Source organism: Chrysemys picta, chromosome 13, assembly GCF_011386835.1.
Source record: "Chrysemys picta bellii isolate R12L10 chromosome 13, ASM1138683v2, whole genome shotgun sequence".
NCBI classification, from domain to species: Eukaryota; Metazoa; Chordata; order Testudines; family Emydidae; genus Chrysemys; species Chrysemys picta.
The window spans coordinates 51,530,330-51,543,275 of NC_088803.1; the positions used below are offsets into that span (position 1 = coordinate 51,530,330).

Sequence of the window (12,946 nt, forward strand, 5' to 3'; positions counted from 1 at the left end):
ATTGGTTCACCACTTCATCAATGGGAAGTGGACATACATGAGTCTTTGTAATTTGAGCATATTTACCAAGCACTTCAGGCAAACTCACTGGTAAAGATAAACAGTAAAACAAGTTTATTGATTACAAAAGATAGATTTTAAGTGATTATAAGTGATAGGCAGAAAGTCAGAGTGGTTACCAAAATAAAATATAAGCACGCATTCTAAACCTTAACCCTTATCACACTAGGCAGTATTTAGATCAAGCAATGTTCTCACTCCACCGGCTCTTACAGTTCTTAATATACAGGTTTGTCCCTTAAACATGGGCCAGTCTTCTCTGTTGAAATCTTCTGTCTTCTCAACGTCCTTGTTGCTTGCAGCATAGGTGGGGGAGGAAAAAGGACCCAGGTTGAGCAATTCCCCTGGTGTGGCCTTGTGCAAGTGAGTCATTGCATTGTAGCTCCCTTGCTGGACAATGGCTGTTGATAGTTGTTCGACACTTGCCTGGGCGTTGGTTATCTCCTTGGTTATCGTCTTTGGGGGCGCTAGTATCTGGGCGCTTCCCAAACCCTTAGCATATTTTAGTGACAATCATACAACACAACTCTCATAACTTCATATGCATTAATGATATATATTTAGATGTAACAATGGGTTTCAGCAGATCATAACTTTTCCCATGATACCTTACAAGGCATACCTTGTATGCAACATCAAAATTATATACAAATAAATATGGGGGTTACAGGGTGCTCCCCTGGGGTGTAGTGTCACAGTAGTCATCTGTCCTTAGTTTCTTAATTTTGAAATGGTCTTAGACCAGGAGTCGGCAACCTATGGCACGCATGCCAAAGTTGGCACGCGAGCCAAATTTTAATGGCACTCTGCAGCCCCGCACACCTCCCAGGCCCGTGCCCTGAGCCCTGCACCCCGCACACACCCCAGGCTCCTGCCCTGAGCCCTGCACCCCCCTCATACACACCCAGACCTCTGCTTGACTCTTTCACCCCCTCCGCCCCCAGGACCCCAGCCCTGACTCTGGCACCCCCGCACCCCATGCCCTGACTCTTGCACCCCCCACATACCCATCCCCACCCTGAGCACCAAACAGGAGCTCCTGTTCCCCCCCCCCACATTCCCACCTGCACCCCTCACACCAAATGGGAGCTGCCCAGGTAAGTGCCCCACACCCAAACCTCCTGCCCCAACCCTGAGCCCCCTCCCTCATTCTAGCTCCTGGCCAGACCCTACACCCCAACCCCCAGCCTGCTCCTTCACCCACAGCCCTGTGCTCAGTGCACTCCCACCCTCAGCTCAGTGCAGAGAGAGGAAGAGAATGGGCCAGAACCAGGGAGAAGGTAGTTACCCACTGTACATGGGCAGGGCCAGGACCCCAGACCGGCAGTGGGTTGAGCGGGTCCGGCAGCCGGGATCCCAGCTGGCAGGAGCCGGCTGATGGAACCCCTGAGCGACAGCGGCCTGAGCCGCTCAACCCACTGCCAGTCTGGGGTCCCGGCCGCGGGCCCCGCACAGCCCACTGCCGGTCAAGGGTTCTTGCTGCCAGACCCTTGCCAGCCTGGGTCCCGGCCGCAGGCCCCGCTCAGCCTGCAGCTGGCCTAGGTGAACAGAACCCAGGACCAGCAGCGGACCGGCGGCCTAAGATCAACATTTTAATTTAATTTTAAATGAAGCTTCTTAAACATTTTGAAAACCTTGTTTATTTTACAATAAAACAATAGTTTAGTTATATAATATATAGACTTATAGCGAGAGACCTTCTAAAAAACATTAAAATGTATTACCGGAACGCGAAATCTTAAATTAAAGTGAATAAATGAAGACTCGGCACACCGCTTCTGAAAGGTTGCTGACCCCTGTCTTAGACAATCATTTAAAACACAGTGGCTTTTAGACACTCCATATTACAGCAGTGACCAATATGTTGTTTTTTTTGTCTGCTCCCAGACAGGAGATTGCAACCTTTTCTCTCCGGTTTGGACCTTGCTGCTGTTATCCGTGGCATTGTCACCTCAAAATTACATTACAGTAATGTAGAGTAGTGTGGTCTAGTGGATAGAGCAGTAGATTGCGACTCAAGACCTGGATTCTATTCCTAGCTCTACCATTAGCCTGCTCTGCGACCTTGGGCAAGCCACTTCACCTTTGTGCTCCGTTTCCCCATCTGTAAAATGGGGATAAAGATTGACCTCCTTTGTAAAGCACTTTGAGATGTAGTTATGGAAATTGCTATATAAATTATAATATGCTCTCTGTGGGGCCACACATTAAATCCTTTTGAAAACTGAAGCTGGTGTAGAATGCTACAACTCACTTGTTAAATGGTGTATCTTGTAGGGGAGCACACAGCATCAGCACTCTGATCTGCGTTGGCTTCCTATTGGTTTGAGTGAATTTTAAAGAGTTGGTTTTGACCTATATAGCAATAAATCATTTGGGACCTGTCTACTGGAAAAACTGCCTCTCTCCCTATATGATACAGCCACATGTGCACTCTGCAGAGATGCAGAACCCCCTTGATGGGGCATTCTCAGTGATGTCCTGCTGGCTTTCCAAAATAGCTGTAATCTGTTGACTTTTAGGACATGCTGCACCGACCATCCATTTGCTCAGGATTTTGGCAATGGCTAAGCTGTGTGTGTGTGATTGGGTTTTAGGTTTGGGTCTGTTTGGCTATTTTGAATTGATGGCTAGTTAACTTTGTTGTGTGTGTGGTCACTGTTGCTCTGTTGGCTGATTATTCCTTTGTGGACTATTTTAAATAATTATCATAATGGCTAAAGGTATGAATGTCATTTTTTATTGGAATAAAAAACTTGCAAATGTAATATTTACAACTTTACATACATGTGTATTATTTTCTAATATTCTTTTCATTCTTCTGCACTTATACTAATTGTTGTAATAGTCCATTACATTTTTGACTTCTGAGGCAATTTACCATGTCAGGTGGTCTGTTTTGTCAGAGTTTTTTTCACAAGTACTCATGTTAAACTTCATGTATAATAGATGTTGTTGTGAAACTGTAGTTTATGGTATCCTTTTAATATGAATGACCTCAGGGACCACATGGAATTGTAGTAGACCTGTTGTTGCTCAGATTTTCCAAAATCTTCATCTTGGGGAAAAGACCAAGCCTGGAAAATTTCAGCTGGAAAGCCACAATTTAAAGTGGCTGAAAACAGTTTGTGTACTAGCCTGCTGTGATAAAATCTTAACTGTCATGGTCAGTGAAACTCTTGCTGTAGTATTAAAATATGAATTGCTCAGTATAATCCAGTGAGTTACATTGATTATCTTATATTGCCTATCCATCTACGTTGTTTGTGATAGCTGTGATGTAACCACCTGCTTCATAGAACAACAGCAAAGACTGCAACCCACGTTGGAAGGATCTGGTGGAGAACCTTAATTGAATTGGTTCTGATGTATCTCTTGAAACAGAAAGTGCGCACATATTACAAATTACAAGATTATGGGTCATATAATATTGCAGTTCACCTTCAGGCTTTCTCAAGGGATGGAAGAGTTACTCACACTAAATTTGTTTCTCACCATGTATTAGAATAAGTCTTTAGTGGTTGGCAACGGAAAACGCTAACAGAGTTTTTTTTGCTTTAATCTTTGAGTAGTCTGGACATTAGAAGCATGTGAGTTGCATGTTTGGGATTGAGTAAAAATGTGTAACTGTTTTAAATTAAAATATGTAATGGACAATAAAAGTTGAGACCCAAACCAGAACTCTTACCATCTACTTATGAAAGCAAAACCAGTAGGTCCTCTTCCTATGTACTGTTGGTGCCTAGCCGTTTAGTCCTAAGATTAGAAATGCACGTGTCTAGATATCTCACCTTGAAAGTTTGAATTCTTTGTATGTTTCTCTAATGGTGTTTTTATTTACATAGGTGCTGATGTGACAGAACCCAGCAATTCGGATAGCCGAGTGGAGAGATCAGACCTTTACACAAATGTTGATGAAGCACTCCTAGGAGGTGATGCTAGCTACCTATCTCAGCCTCTTACCCCGGAGAAGGATGATGCACTTCAGGCTGCGACAGTTGCTAACCTGCGCGCAGCCCTCATGAGTAAGAACAGCTTGTTATCTCTGAAAGCTGACATGCTGGGAGAGGACAGTTCTCTGCTATTCGAGTACTTACCCAAAGGCACACATTCTTTATCTCGTAAGTTTATACTTTTATATTTTTGCTTAAAGATTAATTTAAAAACTAATTAGGGGAAAAAGGAGGAAATTCAGGTCACTCTAGATTTATTACTCCTTTGCTAGTTTTATCTGTGTTAAACTTCTGTATAAATGCACATCCCATGAGGTTTAGAATCCTGTTGTCTGTAATGTTATGCAGCATAGCTCTAGTACCAATTGTCGGAAATATAAAAGGTATTAGGGAGATATTTATTACATTGATTTGGACATTGTGCTAATTGACAAATCACTAGCATGGTTTTACGTATTTAGAGAGTATGGAATATTTGACTTTTTCAGTTAAAGAATGGATGCTGTGTAGGATTTGAATAAAAAAGTAATCAATCTTAAAGCCAGGTGGGAAGGAGCTGCCACTCCAGTAAATTTTAAAAATAAAATAGAGTTGTAGTCATGTTTGTAGACCCAACAAGCCGAATCCTTTTTTGCTTCTTCCTTTGGATTTTCTGCATTTGATAATGAACAAATACAGTTTCTATAGCCATTCTGACTTCCACTATGCTTATGCACAAAGAGTAATACTTCTTGTTTGTTTGGGGGGTTTATTTTAGGACTAAATATTTGATGATTACAAAAACTGGAATTGAGGAAGGAAGGAAAATTCTTGATAGCATCTTGTAACGAGTCACTTGTACATTTGCTAAGTATCCCCAAATAATCAGGGTAAACGTGTTTACAGTATTGCTGTAGCCGTGTTGATCCCTGGATGCTAGAGAGACAAGGTAGGTGAGATAATACCTTGTATAGGACCAACTTTTGTTGGTGAAAGAGACAAGCTTTTGAGCTTACACGGAGCTCTTTTTCAGGATAAAAGTGATCATTCTGTGCATTCATAACTTAAAACATACTTTCTTCAAGTCTGAAGCATGTGGAAGCATCATAGTTCATAGGATGATTTCCTGGTTGCTTCAGGTTATGTTCTACTGGTTATGTGTACACACCATTAATAAGAACTTGAGTATATATTCTTCCCTGTGTTGTAAAGTAGTTCTATAGTTTCTTCTAGGCAGAAGTCTTTTATAAAGTGTTTTAGATAAAACTTGGTAGGCTGGAGAAAATAGAAATAACAACCATATATGCTGTATTGAGATGGTATTTTCAGTAGTGGGGGAGAAGAACACTGGCTGGGGCATCGTACAGAGCAAAAGATGGCCATTAGCAGTATATGCAGACTTCCAGAAAAAAAAAATTAAGGCAGTGAATGACCCAAATAAACAAAGTGAAAAGAACATTTAGCACATATTTGATTTTTATTTATTTTTATTTTTGAAGGCCAAAATGTTTAGGTCACCTTTAAGCTAACAATCACCTGAATTGCATGATGAATTACAGTGCAGTGGCAATGCAATTAAACATAACATAATGGCAAATCTTAATATATATTAATTTTTTTGTTGAAGTTAGTCTGGTTTTAAAACTAAGGGGGGTTGGTGGTTGTAATCTTTTTTTGCAGCTTGGAGTTATGTGTTTTGTTTGTTTTTGGGGTGATGTTTTGCATTTTTTTTTAATTGGTAGGGTAGCTTCTTTACTTTGGTAATCTCTCTAAGTAAATAAGTAGAATATTCTGTTGTTCAGACTACTCCTAGAGTGCAAATGGCCCCATTGCAATGAAGCAGCACATGGCCCTTTGTACCACCTAAACTCTTGTTGCAACTGTATGGAGGAACCTGTAAGCAGAGTGTTTGCACAGGGGCATTTTTGCCCTCCTTGCATTCTATAGAAAGGGTCTCCTCACTAGGCCTACAGATGGGTGGAGGCTAGAAATAGGGCAGGTCAAGGGAGGGGACCTGGGATCAGTGTTACATGGACAATGTGTCACGCCCACTGCTTCTAGGAGTAATAGCATGATGACGCAGTTTCTGCCTTCATTGGCAAGAGTAACAGCTCTGGGAGGATGCCACACTGCAGCCCCTCATCTTGGCCCTAGATTGGCAGGTATTTGATTTCACATCCTTGTGCTTTCACCAGCACATGAAATTCACCCACATAGACCCTAATTACTTGGTCTTCATGCAAGTGAAATGCATTTCTTCTGAAGTTAAGAGAAAAAGATAATTGGTCTATAGTTCTTGCCACAACCATGCCCAAAAGTCTGGGGAGACTCATTTTACAGCTGATTGAATCAGGGAATTGGGGGGAGGGGGACCCTCCTCTTTATTTTTTATTAGGCTCCTTGCTGTTTGTTAATGTATCACTAAGAGCTGCTGGCATAATTTTGAGTGTACTTGTTTTATAATGGTCCCTTCAATCTGAATATCTTTCTAATGTTAATTCTTTAGTGATATTTAACTCTATACACTAAAATTTCTCATTAAACTTTATATCATGTTTTTTTTTTTTTTTGTTAAAAAGCCATAAGTGATAGCTTGTTGTTAAATCCGTGTTTGGGATTAAACTCATAAGTTATAACGTATCATGTGATTAAGGCACTGCTAATACATTCAGAACATGCTATTTAGGTTAGTAGTCGATCTTTGGATTTTTTTCCCGCCCATTATTTCAGTTCTTTACTTTCCTTCTCAAACCCATGAGTTGAGGATTTTGTCATTTAAACCTTTGAAACTTAAAAAAAAAAAAAAAAAAAAAAGGCAGTGAACAAAGTTCTTTAAAAAAAAACACATTATTAATTGTAGTTTTGTTTTCTATCTTGTCAAATCTGAAAATGACATGCACTAACACCAAGCATTTCTAAATGGTTTTCAACCTGAAGCTTTAAAAAAAGAAAAGAAAGTGTGTTGGATCTTAACCATCTGTTGATTCAGTTGTCTTCCTGACCCAGAAAATAATATTGTAAGAAGATTACCTAAATAGTGTTGGTAATATTTGCTGTCCTTTCTCTGAGTAAGGTTGAGGTAAGGAGGAATAGGTTGTCAGAGTGTATTTTCTTTGTTTGACATACTCATGAGCTTTCTAAGGGGGGTGTAACTCTCACTGTTAGGGATGCAATGAGGGCAGGGAATCAGGGGGCCCAGGATTCCCGCCCTCCTTGGCCATAGATGGGGAGGGGGTCCCAACTCTCAGGGTGATGCAGGGAGGGGAAAAGTGTTTCAGTCAGTCAGTGTCTCTCCTGTGGGAGGAGAGCGAGAAGAGGTCATGGCAGTGGGGGGGAGGAGGGGGAAGGGGCCGACGCATACACACAAATGCACCTCTTGGACTCCCTCTTTTAGGAAATTTCTGGTTGCACCCCTGGTTGCTGTAGAAATACAGGGTTTTTTTCAGTTTTTCTCTGGCATAGTTTATACTGTTGTAAGAAGCTAATTGAGAATACATAAAGGTGCTCATCATACCTTTGCTGATTTTTCTAATGGATTTTAAACCTGAGAAATCTTTGTGCTTGGTGAGTAAAGGGAACTGCTGATTACTAAAAGGCTTAGTTTCATGTCAACTTTACTGTGGTATTGTAAACATTAAGCTAACAAAACAAAGTGTAAAATTCTGTGTAAATGAACATTAATTTTAAAGGATGTACAAGCATTGTACCTTTTGTAATGATGACACTGAAAGAGAAGCATGAAATCCCTAATATTCAATTAATGGACAATGGAAATACAGGATGATTCCTGTTTCAGTGGATATTCATATATTGTGTTTAGAACAACTGAGCAGAAGGTAATGCATACTTTTAAACTTAACCAATTCAAATCAGCTTAAAAATAAAAGTAATAAAAAAATTAAATTTATTTTCATTTCTTGCCATTCAGGTAATGCTATAGGAAATAAATTGATCTGATTACTTTTTCCATATTTTCCATAGTTAAAAAGTCAGTTAAGTTTTCCGTTTTCTGGTGATTGAAATCAACTCTCATTTAAAAAAAAATTTGTCATGTTTTCAGATTAGTCTGTTCTAAAGTTCTCCATATGTCCGTTTGGATCTTCCTGTTTACTCTCTCTGTTTGTTTATAGAAGCAATTCCTATGAGGCGTGTTATACAACAGATTGCATGGCAAAAAGGGCCATTTTCTCTTGGGCTAACCAGTTAATATTTTATTTTTAGATATGCATTGAAGCCAATAATTTATACTTTCACTAAAAGTTAAAGGAATACGTTTATACTGTGGTCAGTTTTCCCAAGTGGTATTCATGTAGGCAGGAACGTTTTCTGACAAGATTTAGAGGAGAGTTGATGTCATTTTAAGCATGTCATAATCATCTTGGCATTTCAATTTAAGTTTTCTACAGGAGTTGACTGTTAAATCTGTTAGTGCTCTTGGCAGTGGAGGATACTATTTTCATGTCGCTATCACTGAGATCTTCTATGTATATTTTTCCATGAACAGTGCTGACTACAGGACAATTGATAGTTTTAATTTCTGATTAAGAAAATCGTCTTGCTTCCATGAAACAATTTAAAGAAAAAAATAATCTTAACATTTCTTACTATATTAACCAGAATGGATTAAAACCTAAACTCAGACATTGTTTACTTACATGCATAGTACAAAACATCAATGATATACCTTCATTTGATACTTGCAATTGGTGGAAACAAACAAGTAGATATTAATTGTTGTTCTGTATCTATTTTATGCTGCATATCTTTCCTTTCCATTTTCAGGAGTGGCATATTATTTCCCCTTATGCTCCAAAAAATTGCCCATTCTATTAGCCTTCGCTGTTGCTTTAATAAGTGGGCAGCTGTTTACTTCACGTTTATTACCAAGTATAGCTTCCCAAGGGAACTAGCAAGGGAATTACGAAAGCTAAACCACTGTTTCTTACTTTGCTAAAGTTCAGACTACTTTTAGCCTGAATTGGACACCGTATGTAAGTTCTCTAGAGTCACAATGCAGAGCTGCAATGTAAACAGGGCAATATGCATCAGTATTGTAGATTTAATCAGAACACCAGTTAATCTCATATTTGTGTAGGTGGACTGTGATTGTGCAATTACCTAAAGTGTTGTAATACTATAAACCTGATTTTTTTCCCCCCATGATTCATTTGAACGTTGAAAATATTTTTTACTCTGTATCTCAAAGAAGATGTATTAGAATTGGAAAAGGTACAGAGAAGGGCAACAAAAATGATTAATAGTATGGAACAGCTTCCACATGATGAGAGATTAAAAAGACTGGGACTTTTCAGCTTGGAAAAGAGATGACTAAGGGATATGAGAGAGGTCTATAAAATCATGAATGGTGCGGATAAAGTGAATAAGGAAGTGTTGTTTACTCCTTCACGTACCACAAGAATTGGGTCACCCAGTGCAATTAGTAGGCAACAGGTTTAAAACAAACATAAGGAAATTCTTCAGACAATGCACAGTCACCTGTGGAACTCATTGCCAGGGGCTATTGTGGAGGCCAGACCTATAACAGGATTCAAAAAATAATTAGATAAGTTCATGGAGGCTAGGTCCATCGATGGCTATTAGCCAAGAAGGTGAGGGATGCTCTAGATGTTCCTAGCCTCTGGGTGCCAGAGCAGGGACTGGACAACAGGGATGGATCACTCGATGATTGTCTGTTCTGTGTATTCTCTGTGAACTATCTGGCATTGGCCGCTGTCAGAAGACAGGATACTGGGCTGGATGGACCATTGGTCTGATCCAGTAGGCCGTTCTTACATTCGTATGTACTCTCCATGTGTTCTTGAACCTGCCACAGACCATTGCCCATTCACAAGGAAATCACATAAGTTCTAATGGTAAATTAAGACAAGAAATCCACCTGTTTATAACTGGAGATAGTAACTTAGTAATTTAATTTTGCCTCATTACTGCCTACATTTAGTTTTTCTTGGCATTCTCCACTGCCCTGCAATGTTTATTGTTAAATAGAAGGAAAGCTTGAAAATATTCTCTTTTCATTGCTCCTGAATGTAACTAACTAAACTATGAGAGTAACTTTAATACAGAAGACCAAAACAGAGGAGGCCAAACCAGAAGATAGTAAGAAGTGCAAGAGTAGCAGTGGTGTTTCACATGAACTAAAACTTAAATAAACTGAGGAAGTAATGGGGAATCCTTATTACAAGGCATATTAAAGTCACTTTAATCTTTTTTGGTATTTAATAAATGTTGGGCGGTTTTGTTTTGTAGTGGGTGGTTTAAGTAAGAGACTCTTACCCAGTTTCGGTGGAATGCTCCATTGTAATTTTGATTAAGTTGTATCTTTTGTGAAATAATTGTTCATGCCATGCAATTTAACATTTGCACGTATTTAATAATTTGATTAAAATTATGCTAAATTTTTATACACCTTGTTTGCTATCTTGCAAGCAAATTATTGTACTCTCTTGTAATAAGAATGAAAAGCCTTTGAAAGGACTTAAAGTATTTTAAATTGTGCTTTTTTTACAGCTTAGTTTACAATACCATATTGAACAATGCATATACAGTATTTGTTCCTAATGATTTTGCCCACTTTCTTTTCACAAGCAATCGTTTGTTTGTGAGATTGAAATGAGGCAACAATTAAGATGGCTGTTAAGGTTTAATTAACAATTTTAAACTTGTATAGCAATTTGTCTTAGTCAAAACATCATTATATATTTTCACCATTGATTGTCAACATACTTTCTGAGTACTGTATACCATTTAGCTGCTGTCACAACATGAACAAAGGGATACACTTTTATTTTGTCTGGCACAGCAAAAATAAATTGGCCTTTTAGTGGCCAGTCATTTTCTTTTCCCTTAAACTGTAGTAGAGGTTTAGAATGTAATTCTTTTTAGGGTTTAGTTATGCAACCTCGTACAAGTCTCTTAAGCTCTCTGCTTTCCCAATCATAAAATGTAGGTAGTACTTTCTCACCTTTTGTAAAGCACTTTGAGATCTGGGATTAAGGATACTATATAAAACAAATTATTTTATTTATTTATTATGGTTAAATGTTGGGCTTAAAACTTTGACAGAATTTTTAAAGACAATTATATGGATAGTGGATAAATAATTTTTGTATATGTTCATGGAAAATTTAGAGCTATATGTTTGAAATAGTACTTGTTAAAGCAGTGTAATTGTTAAGAATATTTGTGCTACCTTTTTGCTTCTTTCTCCCATATGACTCTCTTTAGTGACCATATTGCTGCTGTGAGCTATAACCCCCACCCCATACATCACATGCAGACAACTGGCATTTTGGGTGGGGAGGCTGGTTATAAAAACACAAAAGGCCTGGCATCACTACACTGCTGCGTTCCCTCCCACTGACAGAAGATAAACTGCAAGTGCTCATTCACTGCCTTTTCAGGGCCTTTTTTAAAACCACCAGCTGGTGCTAGTTCACGTGGGTGAGACTCGTTTCCTGTGTTCCCCAGGGCCTGGTGCCAACTTGAATCGTTCAAGGGGCGAATTTGATGGCAAAGTGGAAGCACCATCTCCCCTGCTGCCTTCATCACACCTTGCCACTCAGAGCCCCCCTGTGATCTCCTGTTCTGGTGAAATGTCACCAGAAACCATGATAAAAGGAAAGCTGTCTTCCTCGGCTCAGGTAAGATCAAGAGATAGCGGCAAAAATTTGTAAATGTTAGGGGGGTTTAACACACATTCTCCCTAGTAGAAAAACGTGCAGTGACCATCGTATTTTATACTTTTGCCATGTCACACTAGAGTTACATTTTCAAAATATCGTTAATTTAAAACTTCAGCAAAAAAAATCCAGATTTGCTCCTGGGCTGGATTAAGAGCTAATATTTCCCTAATTTTGCAGCTCCCTTTCCCTTTTTTCTTTCTTTCTTTCCGCAGTGGAACGTACATCCAAAAGTAATTAGTGTTTTTTACAAAAATGGCATGTGTGCTTTTTATTATAAAAAACATTAAGAGTTATAATACAGTATAAGGATGCTTGAACACGCAAGTGTCCAGTGTGCTTTTTTACTCAGTACTTAAACATGGATAGAAGCAGGGATTGCTTTCCGTAATGGAAAAGTTTCTGAACTAAAATATGTAGCTGTCAGTAATGAGTTACCTTTTTAAATATTTTTGAATGAGTTATTTACTCCATTTGTTTAATAAGGAGGCAAAATACAGCTCTTCCTTTGCAGTCACCTTAGAAAAAAACACATGGTAAGAAAGGTTAATTAATCACCCCACCCTGTCCCCAATCTCTGAGAAACCTACCCAGACTACAACATCCGCACTATTCCATAGACAGGGTCACCATCTGCCATGCAGTGGCATAGTGCAAACTGCTTATGCCAAATTCAGATCAGTAATATCATGTAGTCTTAACATAAAAGAAACTGAGGAGAGCATGATTTTGCTTGATATGGCTATTTCTGTATGGAAAGAAAAATATCAGTAAAGGGTTAAGGGCAAACTAGGTACCTGGATCCATATGCCAGCTCTTAAATAAAAGTAGCCTGACTTTCAGAATTGCTCTGCACTGTGGTTCCCATTAAGTTGAAGGGAGCTGTGTGTGCTAGGCAACTCTGAAAATGGAACCACATTTACTTACGAACCCAAATATGAATTTAAATTCCTATCTAGGTTCCCTTCTTCGTGCTCCAAACTTGAAAACTTGACCTCCATCTCTAAATTTGTTAATAATGAAAAGTCTGTAGAAGAGAAATTAATTATTGCTGAATAGAATGCTGGATCTCTGTTAAAGAAGTGGAGGGTTGGTGGGTGGGTGAGAAATATTTTTCTGTGTGTTTATTTTAACTTAATTGCACTTTTCATTTGCAGGCCCCCTGTGATGGATTTTTAGCACTGTGGCAGTTTGACAACTCTGACACAGGTAAATGGAGAGAACAATACCTTTAATAAAAAATTATTTTGTACT

The 12,946-nt window shown here is 38.9% G+C and overlaps 1 protein-coding gene across 13 annotated transcripts in view; it reads left to right on the plus strand.

Annotated features, from left to right (window-relative positions):
• Positions 1–12,946, plus strand: part of ZBTB46 (zinc finger and BTB domain containing 46) — a 102,473-nt gene that overhangs the window by 61,257 nt on the left and 28,270 nt on the right. For 10 of the 13 annotated variants that reach the window (XM_042847380.2, XM_005291746.5, XM_008170018.4 and 7 more), the window contains 3 exons: positions 3,906–4,181; positions 11,481–11,653; positions 12,850–12,901. In XM_042847380.2, coding sequence (XP_042703314.2) covers positions 3,906–4,181; positions 11,481–11,653; positions 12,850–12,901 — 501 coding nt within the window. The remainder of the gene's footprint in view (positions 1–3,905; positions 4,182–11,480; positions 11,654–12,849; positions 12,902–12,946) is intronic. The other 3 variants (XM_065566226.1, XM_065566225.1, XM_008170019.4) reach the window with 1 other exon arrangement.